The sequence below is a fragment of the Manis javanica genome, chromosome 4 (genome assembly GCF_040802235.1).
Source record: "Manis javanica isolate MJ-LG chromosome 4, MJ_LKY, whole genome shotgun sequence".
NCBI classification, from domain to species: Eukaryota; Metazoa; Chordata; class Mammalia; order Pholidota; family Manidae; genus Manis; species Manis javanica.
The window spans coordinates 135,780,438-135,793,943 of record NC_133159.1 but is presented as its reverse complement, the minus strand read 5'-3'; the positions used below and the strand labels follow the sequence as shown (position 1 = coordinate 135,793,943).

General features: G+C 39.4%; 1 protein-coding gene across 3 annotated transcripts; it reads right to left on the bottom strand.

The window, feature by feature from the left end:
• Window positions 1-285: 285 nt before the first annotated feature.
• On the bottom strand, window positions 286-13,071 carry TMIGD1 (transmembrane and immunoglobulin domain containing 1). Of its 3 annotated transcripts, XR_012130553.1 has the most exons (9): window positions 13,005-13,071; window positions 11,367-11,536; window positions 9,482-9,760; window positions 5,755-6,033; window positions 1,952-2,055; window positions 1,302-1,459; window positions 1,095-1,195; window positions 935-975; window positions 286-402 (listed from the first exon to the last, which is right to left on the bottom strand). XR_012130553.1 is itself a non-coding variant. In XM_017674104.3 (7 exons), the coding sequence occupies exons 2-7, from the start codon at window positions 11,446-11,448 to the stop codon at window positions 399-401; spliced, it is 789 nt and encodes a 262-aa protein (XP_017529593.1). In that variant the 5' UTR covers window positions 11,449-11,536; window positions 13,005-13,071; the 3' UTR covers window positions 286-398. The 3 variants fall into 3 exon arrangements, 1 of the variants encoding a protein (XP_017529593.1); XR_012130552.1 differs by having other exon boundaries at window positions 1,095-1,459; XM_017674104.3 differs by lacking the exons at window positions 1,095-1,195; window positions 1,302-1,459.
• Window positions 13,072-13,506: the final 435 nt, after the last annotated feature.

The following is a 13,506-nucleotide window of genomic DNA, read 5'->3' as shown; positions in this document are numbered from 1 at the left end:
GTTGCACCCTCCTCCACCCCCCAATTTTTCTTATTTGGTATTTCACTGATTTGTGAAGCCCAAATGTCCATTAATCTCCTCCCTAGAAAAATACACACTAATTGGGAAATGATTACCAGACTTTTTGGAAAAAAATCTCCTTAAATAACATACCTTTCAAGAAGAAGACTTAAAATCTTGCTTTTCATTCTTAACAGCTTTCTCCATAAAAATGTTCTGCAAGTATATCCAATTAGTCATAACAACTATTGTTAAGTGCTTAATGAAACACTTCTTCATAACCTCTGACAATTTGACAGGAGTGAATTTAATAATAGCAATAAATACAGATGGGACTACATAAATCAAGGAGGTCCTGATGCGAAATTCTTGCCGTATTCCATGGCACCTCAGCTTTCTCACCTGCAATGAACCAAGAAATTAGTTATAATGATGATCATAGCAATAGGAAAAAAATTCATACTCTTGGAAAGAATGCCTTTGTTCTTCTTACCCATCGCCCACTTCACATATGCTGGAGTCTACAGACTAAAGAAACTGCCAAGAGCAGGCAGTACTTAGGAGGAGGAATGTGACTTTTGACCTTGTTGAAAAGGACAATACAGTGGTGGCTTCCCCCAGGGTAGGCCCTCTTAGTCATTTACATTATATGGCAATAAAATGCAGTCACACAAGCTTAGCCCAAAACTGCTTAAAGAGTAGGCTGAAGACCAAAGGTATTCTCAGTTCTAGGCAACCTTCCAACCTAGCCTCATATGCCTTCCTCTAAAGTGGAGGCAGATTCTTCTCCACCCTCCATCTCTTCTGAACCCCTTCACCTTTTAGCACCACCTCCCATCTCAGGAGGAGTTTGGCTTGGATGGGCTTTGTTATGCACACCACCACTACCCCATCTGCTATTGAAAAATCACTGGCCCCAGCCCAGAGTACTTACAGAGCTGTTTCTCTTTGAGGCTCTTCATCCTTAATGCAGAGCTAAAAGCAAATACAAAGGAAATGAGTTTGCCTGCTTTTCTAAGGCCCATGGATAAACATTTCGAATGCATCAAGATATCTCAAGGGACAGGAAACTCAAATGTTCGTTAATCTCCTACCTAGAAAAATACACACCAATGAAGAGGTGGCTGGAAATACAGCCAGCTCTGCTCTGGTCCGGGTCTCATTTTTTTGACGGCATTAATCACTTTTATTGAACCTAGAAAATATGTCATTCTTGAATCAAAATGCTTTAGGATTCTTAAGTAGTTGAGTATTTCTTTCTTTGTAGAAAAAAATTTGCTTTGGATTGGAACAAGGGTTACCTGCATCTCTTCATGGGAGACGTTGTTGCCCCGAATAACACGTTGTTACCATATTTTAAAGAGAGTGCCTGTTGCTGGGTAGTGAACTCAGCCTCAGCCACACTGGCCTTTCCTCAGAGGCTCTCAGCCATAGTTGCCTCCTTTTGGCACTGGATTAACTGGTGGAGTCAAGTGGATGGCGTTAACCTATGCACACACATCCTCTGCAATGTGCTAACCAACAAGGTTAACCATTCAACAATTCAAACTCCGACCTCCTATAGCCAGGGCGTGTGGTGAGCAGCAAGTGCCACCTTTTTCATGCAGCTCTCTGAGTCCAGAGCAGATTCCTTTCTCTATTTATTGTGCCAAAGGCACTATAGCCACAATAAAGGGAAAGCTAAAAGGAAGAAAAATCAGTCCTGAATCCCCTACTCATAACCCCACAGCTGTTTTCATGTAGGTCTTATCCATTTGCACTTCCATTCTTTGTAAAGCCCCACTCATAATATATATACAATTTTTATTCCCTTGAGCAACTTCCATTTAGGTTCCCATGGTAGAGAGACCAGATAGTCTTGAGTATGATAACTCTGCAGTCACCTATGTAGCCAGCTCTCTACCCTTATTTAGATGACTTTTTACCTAAAGAACTTATAATACTTAGATACCTTCATTATTCTTTTTCTTCTAGCAATCAGTGCAAAGCACAATGTCAGAAATACCACGACACATGCAGCAGCAATGGGCTCTACCGGCACAGCCACAACTTTATCTGTTGGAAATGCAAACACAGGGAATAAAAACTAACATGTATATGCTTCTGATCTGTGTACCTCTAATATGTCTCAGCCTTGGTGCCTTGACCTTAACATGTATCACCTTCTTAATGAAATCCTCTGAACATCCATAAAAGGTAGGTATTATTACCCCAACTTTATAGATGTGAAACCAGAGGCTTTAGGAGATGGGTTTACTTGTCCGAAGTCACAGAACTAGAAACTAGCAGAGACAGGTTTTTAATCCATCCCTCTGTGGAAGAATAATTGATTGTAATATGAATAAATCCCCCAAAGCTGGTAGTCAGATCCTTTGGTGCTTTCTTGAGCCATAATTTTGCCTGCAGAAAGCAGAAGCAGGCAGAAGTCAATGGTTTTTTCCTGCCTTTTGGAAAGCCCAAAAAAATACTGGGTGGTATCTCTGAGGGAAAAGAAAAAAGAAGGCTTTAAGAGCAAGAAGAGAAAAGTGAGGAGCCTGCTGGACGAAGGGGAAGAGAGGTCTGTGTGTGAGAGAGGTGACACTGAACAGTGGCTGCGTGGTGCCCCTAGAGAAGTAGGACTCTAAGACCAGCCTTTCCAACCTCGGCCAAGGTTTTCACACCTCTCTAAATGACACAGAACAACAAAGAGTCTACTTCTAACCTTGACTAGGAAAAGACCAGCAACAATCATGACAGCTTGGAAATGAAAGCCCATTCCCTTGTTCTCTGAACACCAGGTAAGCTCTGAGCTATTTTGTTCATCAGGCACCACGGCCACAGTGTCTGTACTTGCAAACTTTCCAAGAGCCTCTGAAAAATAGTTGAGACCTGAAAAAAAAATTGGCTCCAAAATATGAAAATAAAGTGGCAAAATTAATCAAAATTAATAAATGTTTAAACATCTATAAAATGTAACTTAGTGTCAACTTTAATCCAACTGTTAAATAACATTAATGGTAATAAAAATAATGTTTAAGCCTTAAGAAACAAATGAATAACTTATTTCTAATAAAATTCAAAATGCATGCAAGTTATAAAAATCCCTTCAAAATTTTTACAGCAAAAAAAGTTACTTAAGTTGCTTCATCTTAATATGTTTGGCATGATAGGGAATGAAACTTTCAAAAATAAGAATGCTTAAGGTCAACAAAGATATTTAAATGACCCTCTCTAAGCCCCTGGATTCTGATGCCACCAGGAGAGGAAGGAGCTCCAGTCGTGGCTAAGATAAAATTTTAGGACTTCATAGGAAATAAAGAGTGTGCTATTTATTGTACAAATGAGTTTGTGGAATGAGTGTGGTCTGTAAATTTTTACTGAATGACTACTTTGTTTTATATGGTGTGCTCAACCCTGCAAAAAATAAGACAGGCATGGAAGGCTCCTGCCTCTGTGGAGCTCATATTCTAGTGGAGGAGACAGACATTAAACAAACAAAACCTAGAGATTGAGATAAATATTATAAAGGACACAGGGTCATGAGACAGTGTATGCGGGGTGGAAGGTGAGGAGGATGGGAAAACAAGACTTCAGTTAAAATAAGGTTTCAAAGCCTAAGCCCTATATGCTTCAAGATTATGAAATAGGGTTTATCCCTCCGTAATTGTATGACACACTAACCACTTACTTTTTAATTGTTTTCTTTACCATAATTTGCCCGATTCCTTCTCAGGATAATATTGGGGAGTAGGAAGATTAAGTATCCTTTACTCTTTCTCTCTTTTGGCTGTTGCTAAAATTCATTCTCATAAGGTTATGGGCTGCACCAACCGTCTGCAGAAACTCTACTCACTGGGCCTTCTTGTGAGCCCTGGCTCTGTATTAGCCAGCCCGGGGTCACACCAAAGGTTTTCACCTTACTGGGGGTGGTGAGGGGTGTGTGGGTGGTGCTCTACTTGCAGTGCCAAGGAAAGATGTGAGAATTAAGGGGAAGCAAAAGTGGGACAATTAGGCAAAGAAATCAGAATTCAGTCATGGATCAGAGTATTTTTACCAAGCTGAAGAAAGTGGAGCCACATGTGACAGCTTTCACTCCATAAGCAAGCTGAAAGAAACTGTCTGACCCAGTCAGTGGCTTGCTGCTGGATTCCACATTTCTGCTGAAAGTGACTTTGGCAGATGTTACTGCACTTCTCCCCTTTCTTGTTTTATTCTCTTATTTGTAACAAGGTCTGGTATTTTCCCTTCCACCATATTCATTATTGTAAGATAATCCCAACACATGGACTAAAATCCTGTGTCCAAGAAAAGATCCATGATGTCATTTCCAGCTTCGCATGGCCTCATTTAGAAGCTACCCCACTGTGTCATGAAGTGGGAGCAGACGGTGGCCAACAGCATTTAGCCTGGGGCACCAGCACAGGAGAGCTCACTCTGTAAAGGCAGCCAAAGGCCAGGGAGGATTAATAAAGCAGGAAGAAATAAGAAAAACAAGTTGGTTTGGAAAAGTTCCACCCAAAACAGGATTCTGCCCACCTGAAAGCCAGTTTGCCAAGCTGGCATCCTGCTTGCCACACGAACTGTTTTTTTTTTTTTTTTTTTTTTGTGACAGAGCAATTATGACTCCTTAAACCAGGAGGGATGACAAAATTCTCTCAACTCTGCCTGTGGTCTCAATAGCCAGTTAGAATGGCACGGCATGAGGCCACACCAGACATGTCTTTGTGGTCCTGGGGTAGGTGAGCAGCCCCCAGCTTCAGTATTGTACCCTCTCCAATGCTTCTCTCCTGTGAGTACTTAGGTTGTTTGTGGGTTTGACTTTCAAAGAAGCCCGTGTGCATAATGTCACTGCTCTGCAGGACAAATCACTGAACACACCAGCTCTTTATCTGTTGATGGGCATTCAACTTGCAGCAGTTTCTCCTCCCCACCAGCCTCTCTGTTGGTGTTTCAGATGCCCCGAGGGAGAGGAAATAAGAAGCCCTATGGTCACTCAGTTTCAACACTTCTGGCAGGGGTCCAGTTGGCTTCCTGGGAACTGATGAGAAAGTCAATGAGTGGGCAGAGGGAGGCAAATGACAAAGTGAATAATGTTCTAACAAGGTAGAGGAGCCTCAGCCTGTCTGGCTGCTCCTAGCATGCCAGCCTCAGGAAGTTGTGTGCGTGAGCATTTTCTGCATCTGCTACACTAAGTACCTTGCCCTTCTCTTTTTGTGTGAATGAGGAGTATGAGGAGGGAAAAACACTTGGAGCTTCATTTGTTCCCTGTTATTTCAGAGGTGATAAACCTGGGTAGGTGAAGCATGCAGCCAAGAGAAAGAACTTTTTCCCTCATTTCCCTCTACTCCCCCTTCTGATTAACCTATAGGTTACAAATTCACAGTTAGGAGTGGTTGATCTTAGAGATCTATTTTCTTATCTCATCAGTATCTTTTATCTCTATGTGTTTATGACCTCTTCTGTTTGTCATTAGGCTGTGAACTCAAAAGTCCAGTTCCTACAAATCTTGTTGCCCAGGAGAATTCATGGAAATACTCCTCCCTAAAAACCAGCCGGAATTGTCTTCTACCACTTGGTTCTAGAAAAGGACCTGTGCGCAAAAAATAGTATCCTATATGGAATGGGCGTAACTCCCCTAAAAGGCAAAACTAGAATTCTTAGTGGGAAACTCTTTGGATGGGGATTTGCTCAAGAAAATCCTAGCTATTAATAAAAATATTTACTGAGCTTCTCTCCTGGGTTTTGCACTGTGCTGGATGTTAAAAAGAGAGTCACCTTTGACAATGAGGTGAAAGTCCATGGTCTCCATTTTCACAGATGAATTTGCAATGCAGCTGTAGGTTCCATTGTCAGATTTCTTGACTTTGGTGATTGACAGTTGGAGAGACTCACTTGTTTGTTGGACTATATGATGGTTTTTCTCTAAATTCAGGATGCTACTGTTCCTGTGCCACATCATTTGAGCCTGGGGGTTGGATTTCACATTGCAAACCAACTTCACATCACTGTCTTCTTCAACTGTTTGGAAGTCATCTCCACTTAGGAGAGGAGGAACTGCAGGACTCAAGCATTTAGGTATAATTAGCAGATAAGCAGTAGTTTACTGTCAGTGTTCAAGATCTTCTTTCAATCTGTCTCATGCGGTCATTCATTCATTTAACAAAACTTTGTTGAGTACCTACCATATGCCAAGCACTGGGCTAGGAACTGGGGATACAGTGGCAAAGAGTGTTATCCAGTTCCAAACCTCATAGAACTTTAAATGTGGTGGAGAAGACAAACCATGAAACAACAATAGATGATAATGAATCTGTACCAAGCAGACAATTTGTAATGCTACACAAGAGTATAAACCTTCAGCCTTTGCTCTCTGAGAGTTAATAAACCAATCAGTGCTAATGTTGGATAAAACAGTATACTATTAAGAAGAACATTCCAGTTATCCTTAATGCCATCTACACCGTTTACTGTGACCTTGAGAAAGTTACTTAACTGCTTAGTAACTGCTCAGTTTCCTCATCTAAAAAGTGGCATAATGCCTACCTCATCAGTTGCTATGAAGATTGAATGAGATGATGCCTATAAAGAATTAACCACAGTGCTAGTTGCTATTATTGCCATGGTGGTGGTGGTGGTTTTTAGCTCTCCTCACACTTTTTGTTTTTGCATTTTATTTAACCACATAGGCCCTGGCCACGTATTTACCAATGCATCATTGCATTTCCTCCATGATTCTCTAGAAATAATGCCCTCCTCCTATGAAGTGTTCCAATCATGGCAACTCTGGCATCTGTGGAAGGTGAGTGTGACCTTCTGAGTTTCTCTCATGCCTCTGTGGGAGCAGCTCCTTACTCCTCCACGATAAGGACAGTTGCAGACCCATAGATAGTCAAACACATTTATCTTCACCAAATAATCCAACCCTCACCCAACCAGGACTTTCTAATATCTAGGGGGAATAATGGCTGAGCTGACTCTCCACTCTTCTCCATGTCCCTTGCATTTTCTAGCCAAGGTGCAGAAGAGTAATAAAAGGCTTGAAAAATAGGCAGTAGGAAAGAGAAAGAGGCAGAGGAGGAAGAAAAAAGGAGCTTGTATAATCTGCACACTGAATAATTAGACCCTGAGTAGGCTGTGCTATTAATAACTCTCTCAGAAGAATGACATTTTGTTGCTCTTTGGAATGAGCTTGAATTCTGTATCCATATCCAACAAGGATGTTATATGGTATTCAGATATGTAGGAAGCTGCTACAAGAAAGAACTTAATTATATACCAATTCCATTTGTGGACAAGTTCTATTAGTTGTTCCTTTTTATTTATTGAAATTAATTTTAAAGCATACCAGCTATACTTCAGTATTTCCTTTTTGAAAAATTAGTACATTTCAGAAAAGTTAAGATTCTGTTTGACTCTCTCCTGGTCACTTCCTCACTCCCCAAAGATACCCACTGCTATGTGTTCGATGTAAATCCTTGCAGATCTTTTTCTTTAAAATGGCATTTGATATACATATGATGTACCTATTGGAAATGTATTATTTTAGGAGGGTGAAATGGGTTTACGTAAAAGACTTCATTCTCTCAATAACTTGCATGTTTTATAGATATATCCACGTTGAATATATTCAGAGAGGTCTCATTGTTTTTAGAATGCTAAGGTATAATATATGACTATTTAATTTTATTTTGATGGACATTAAATTATTTTCATTTTTAAAATGTAAAACAGTGCTTCAGTAAGCATCCTTGTATATGTCTCTTCATGTGCACACGCGTATATGTTTCTCCAAGGTTAACATCTAGAAGTAGAAGGGCTGGGTCACAGGGTAAACACACTTTAAATTTTGACAGATACTGCAAAAGAGGTAGTTTCAATTTATACTTTCCGCAACAAGGTATGAACGAGCTTGTTTCTTTTTGCACACCCTCCTCCAAATCATGTATTGTTTAGCTTCCATGTAGTTCTCAATGTGCTATTTATAACAGTAATAATACTTCCTCAGGATTGTACATATTTGTGTCACTTTTTATGAGCTCATTTTGATTTATTGATAACTTCATGTCAGTTACTGTCATCATGAATCACTGAGCAATGGTTTTTTCATTTATGTGCCCAGCGACAATGACATTAAGGAGGTTGTTATAAAGATGATTTTAAATATGGATTCAGGTTAGAAAACTGAAAATTATTTCTTTAAGACACTAAATCATGTTATCAGCATTTCTGCCATGCCTCCCTTAAGAAGGTACAATGGGAAAAGCATTAGATTAGGAGCCTTGGGATTTGTGTTCTGTTCTCAGTTCCAGCTGTGATAATCTGGGCCCTGGGTCTGGGCCTCAGTTTCCTCATGTCATTTTATAAGGATTTCCAGACCTCCAAGGTCTCATGATAATCTTGGATTCTATCCAAACAGACAACAGATAGCTTGCTAATCACATGTTATCAATTCGTGGAAAATAAAAAATAAAGCTCCTTTGTTCTGGAGCATGCACATGATTTACTCTGGGTACTCAAGTTGCAGGGTGCCCCTATTTCCCAGAACACGATTCCTCAGCATTTTCCCACCCTTTTATCTTAGGAGCAAAGGCATCAGTTTTTCACAGAAAACTGTGCTGAGTTTATGGGGTCAAATGGCTTTGACTCTCTATTATTAGGTGCCTAGTCCAGAGTTCTTTCTGCCAAATCACACCACATCACCACCCAATCGCACACTGATGCTCACCATACCATCTGCACCTCCTTCATGTAGAATCAGCTTTCCACCCAAACTGCCTGTGTGATCACCTATACAGAATCATTTGAAGGACCCCTAAGCCCACATAGTTCCACCAGTGGGTTACCGATACATGAAACCCAACCATGGAAGAGCTTCACCATTTGAGGTTTTAAGGTGATGTTAAAATACTCTCAATGAATGTCTTTCTAAAGTGGAACACAAAAGCCAGAAAACCACAAAGGAAAAGATTGCTAATTTTAAATACATAAACACTTAAATGTTCAATATGGCCCAGAAAAAAGAACTAAAAATGAATAAATAAATAATCAAAAATAAATAGAAGAAAAACTTACAATCCAAAATGACAAAAGGTTAATTTGCCTAATATACAGAGCCCTTACACAAATCAATAAGAAAGAGGCAAATACCCAATAGAAAAACAGGCAAAGGACATGAGCAGGCATTTGGCTGTGATACATAGCCAATCCATTTGTGAACAGCTAATACACTCATGAAAAGGTGAATACCCTCATGCTTCATTTAGAAAATGAAAGTAGGATTCCAAATCAGGCTGGCAAATTCTTAGAGCTGGAAGATACTTAATGCTCATGAGGGGGTGGCTAGTAGTCACTCTCACATGTTGTTGTGGGAGCATAAATAGGGCAATTTGGCAATACCTAGCACATGTTAAAATGCACATATATTTTAGACCCAGATTTCAACTACCACATAATGTAATGCAGGCAGTAGAGACTGGCTAAAAGCTTCTTGCCCATCACTCACAAATGACATTCAGCGCCACTGAGATGGACACAGACTGATCCCTCTGCAGCTTGCAGGTAAAGGTGACGCCATTGTCATTTTCACTGATGGAGGAGACACAGACAGAGCTGGAGTTGATTTTGTTTTCAGATTTCAAATTCACTCTCCCCTCTTCTCGGTACCAGAGAAGTTCTTCTTCTCTGGTGTGGTTTTGAACCGCACATTTCAGAGATTCTTGGACGCCAAGGTGAGTGTCCAGAATATAGTTCTCAGTTTTACCATTCACAGTTAAAACAGAACCTGGGAATGCAGGAAGAAACTATTAGGACAGAGTGAATGATATAAGTGGCCATAAACAGGGGATTGATTAAGTAAATTATATTACATCAACACAATGAAATACTTGGTAATAATTGAAAATAATCATATCTATATGATTTTACAAGGAAAAAGAGCCATAATGTATTATAAACTAAAAAAAGGAAAAGGTTAAAATGATGATTACCAAATTTTCCTGCACACTGGAGTCACCTGGCATCTTTAAAAATGTACGGATTTCTGGTTACTGCTGCCAGATATTCTGATTTATTGATATGAGTGAAACCTGGGCATTGAGTTTTTTTAAGCCCCCAGGTAATTCCAATGTGCAGTCAAGTTTGAGAACTACTAGGTTAAAAAATTAGTGTGTACAGAATTATCCCATTTATACACACACACACACACACATACACACAAAACACATACTTATGAGAGAAAGTCCTGGAGGACATCCTATCTATATATACATATTGAATAGGAGTGATAACAATAGAGAAAAAAACTGGAGAAATACTTACCAGACCTAAAGTGTTTATGTCAAGACCTTGAAAGTAGCAAAGTAAGGGGGTGGGAAAGGAAAAAAAATGAAAAAGGACTACAGAAAAATGGAAGAATTTTTAAGATGAATGCAAATTACATTCTAATAATTACTTCAAATATATCAAAATTGTGCATATGGATAGAAGCATGTTTGAAAACATTTCTGATTAGATGATAGGGTTGTGGGCAAATTTGATCTCCAATGCTGATGTTTCAATATTGTTTTGGCAGTGTAGTAAAATAAAGAGATGTTTAAACAGCTGTGGTTTGGGGGATAGACAAGTTGCTGTGGGGTGATCATCAGGATATATAGCAGTTTATATTCATCTCTTATTTTTAGAAATCCATTCAGGTATGTATAGTAACATACCTGAATTTCAGTTTTTGCTTTCCTGGTTCAGAAGCAAGTAACAAAAGCTAAAAATTGGCTTTAGCCACCACAGACTTGCCCCCTGCATAACATTTGTTAATATAGGCTGTAAACACATTAACTTTCTCTGTAGAAAGCATAAATTACTGGTGAAAATGACATTATTGCCTAATAGATACATTTTTTTAATCTGGAAGAGTTCACCAAAACCTTGAGTGATTATTTCTGGATGATGAGATTTAGGGGAATTTTTACTTTTCATTATTCTTTTATATATTTCCTAATTTTTTTACAATTACTCTATATTACTTTTAAAGTCAGCAGTGGGGAAAGCTATTTCCAGGTTGGGGTGGGAAATGCAGGAAAGATTTTCGTGCAAGTGTTATATGCAAATAAAAAGCAGATGATTATTTTGGATGATTAGTGATGAAATGCATTAAAATGTAGGAAAATTACGACCCTGGAGAGACTTGAATACTCCACTCTGCCTTGTAATATCAGAACCAAAAAAACATTTTGCCATTTATTATTATATTATCTGTCTTCCTGTACTCTGAGCCATGCCAACTGTGTAGTCATTCCTATTTTGGATTGTGGATTTTCCCAATGCCCACAGATCATTTGTTAATCTGAAATGTTTCTTTATTTAAAAAGAGGCTAAAAAGAATATTAACTTACATGTCAGCTCACATGGCAGAAATAAAATCACCAAGGGAAGGTATCTGCACATTTTCATTAGGCCACTGCTCTTCCATGCCATCCTTAATGAATTAAAGGATCTGCTGGCGTAAAGAGTGCAGTTGCTTCTGTACTTTGGTCTGTACTGAGTTTATGAACCTTCCTCTTGTCTACAATGCATTTAAAACAAAGTCCCAGATGAGTCATCCCAGCTCATTTGCAACAGTACAATTTCTAGTTTTTAATTAAACAATCCTGTTCTGATTGCTCAGTTCAAAGTACGGTTAGTATTAAGGAATTTTTTTTAAGGTAACAAAAAGAAACCACACAGAAATAGGCTCTAAGTTAGTTATAGGACAGCCATAAAGCGGCCTGGGGCGGGGGCGGGGGCGGGGGCCGATGGTAAGACCAGTCTTCCCTAGAGTAATTGACAGAATGTCATTTTAACAGAAAGAGAAAAACTACTTCATTATCAGACGGTCCCTACTGAACAAACGAACTGTAGTTTTTAAAGTCTTGGTCATTGTTGTAAAGATGCTCTCTGCTAATAGAGAGTTTTTGAGACTGTTTCAAATCCCAGAGATTCAAATGGTTGTAGCATAGAAAATACTCAATCACAACATAACCTCTCTCCTTAAACCATGTTGATCTCTTTGTTTTCCCCCATCCTTCCAAAACTCTCCCCTAGTAATAATCTTTCCTCTGACCCAATATGGGCTAGAAATGATAATAAAGGCCTCCATTCTTCCTCCTTCTATACTTTCGCGGCTACCATCCTTTCCCCGTAGGTATATTCCACTTCCATCAAAGAAAAACATGTATTTATTACTTCCCTTTAAGAGTACCTCTATGAATATAGTAGAAACACATATGGAATGCTTTCTGCACGACGGGCACTGTACTAAACACTTGTCATGCATAATTTAAATCTCAATTAAGACCCTAACAACCCTGTTGAGGTTGTTTTCAAAGGTTTAGAAAGATGATATAATTTTCCCAGGATCCCAAAGGCAGTAAATGTCAGGGCTAGGATTTCAATCCAGGACTCCCAAGGCCATGCTCTTAGCCACCCTACTGCCCAGGTTAACATTCCCTTCCATTTAGAAGCTGCAGTTAATCCTTTCTGATACCTGGCCACTTCACAGATTTCAGCATGTTGGAGTTTTGTCCACTTGACACGAATATTAATCAGGAACTGGAACATACCTACAACTCCTCTGGGCTGGCTCTGCTCCTCCTTGGCCCAGACCTGTCCTGACAGAAGCAAGTTTTGTTCCTACTGGGCTAACTTTCTGGTTGCGTCTATCTTTCAGTTAGATGAAACTGGTAGTAATAGTGATTATTTTGTAATTTAAAAATTTTGCCAGAAAGATTCCTATCGTGGCATGGTAACAGCTCAGCTTTCAAAATCTGGTCATTAATAAAGATTTCTCATACACTGTCTACTGTAAGAGCTCCATAAAAACTGAGAGTACTGGATTCTTGGCCGAGCTCATCCTCCCCTATTAAAGCTTGATGTCTCCTCTTCCCTTTTACCCCTCCTATCAGCACCTTTTCAAAATGAATTTCCTTCACTTGACTTGCTTTTAATTTTCATGACTCTCTAATTTCTATACAAGACAAAGTTTTATCCCTTACCTGCTCAGGTCTGAAAAGCTGACTTCTTTAGACAATTATTCCTCCATTCAGGGAACCCTGAGTCTTTTCCCTTTATAGTACTTGAATTTGAACACTTTATGACAGCAGGGTCAAGTAAATAAGATAAACTGGGTTCAAAGTCTGTTTCTCTTTATAGGATTCTTGGAGAAGACAGTAATTGGGAAGGACATCTTAAGGTCTAAGATCAAGGTTTTATATGTATGTACCTGAGTTACTAGGTGGGACCAAATATTACTAACAGGAATGTAAAAGATCTAAGAAAGCCTAGCATTGTGCAAATATTTGCTGCACATTTCACTGAACATTGTCAGGCTCAGATTAGATGGTCACGCTTTGATAATCTGACAGCCCGAGAACTGTGATGGGGCAGGTCTGCAAGGAGGTTTGATTCTCACAGCAGCCAAAACTTTGGAAGAGCCCACACAGCTAAAGTAATGCTGGAAAAATATTACTTGGCCCTGGTAACCCAAGCCCAGTGTTT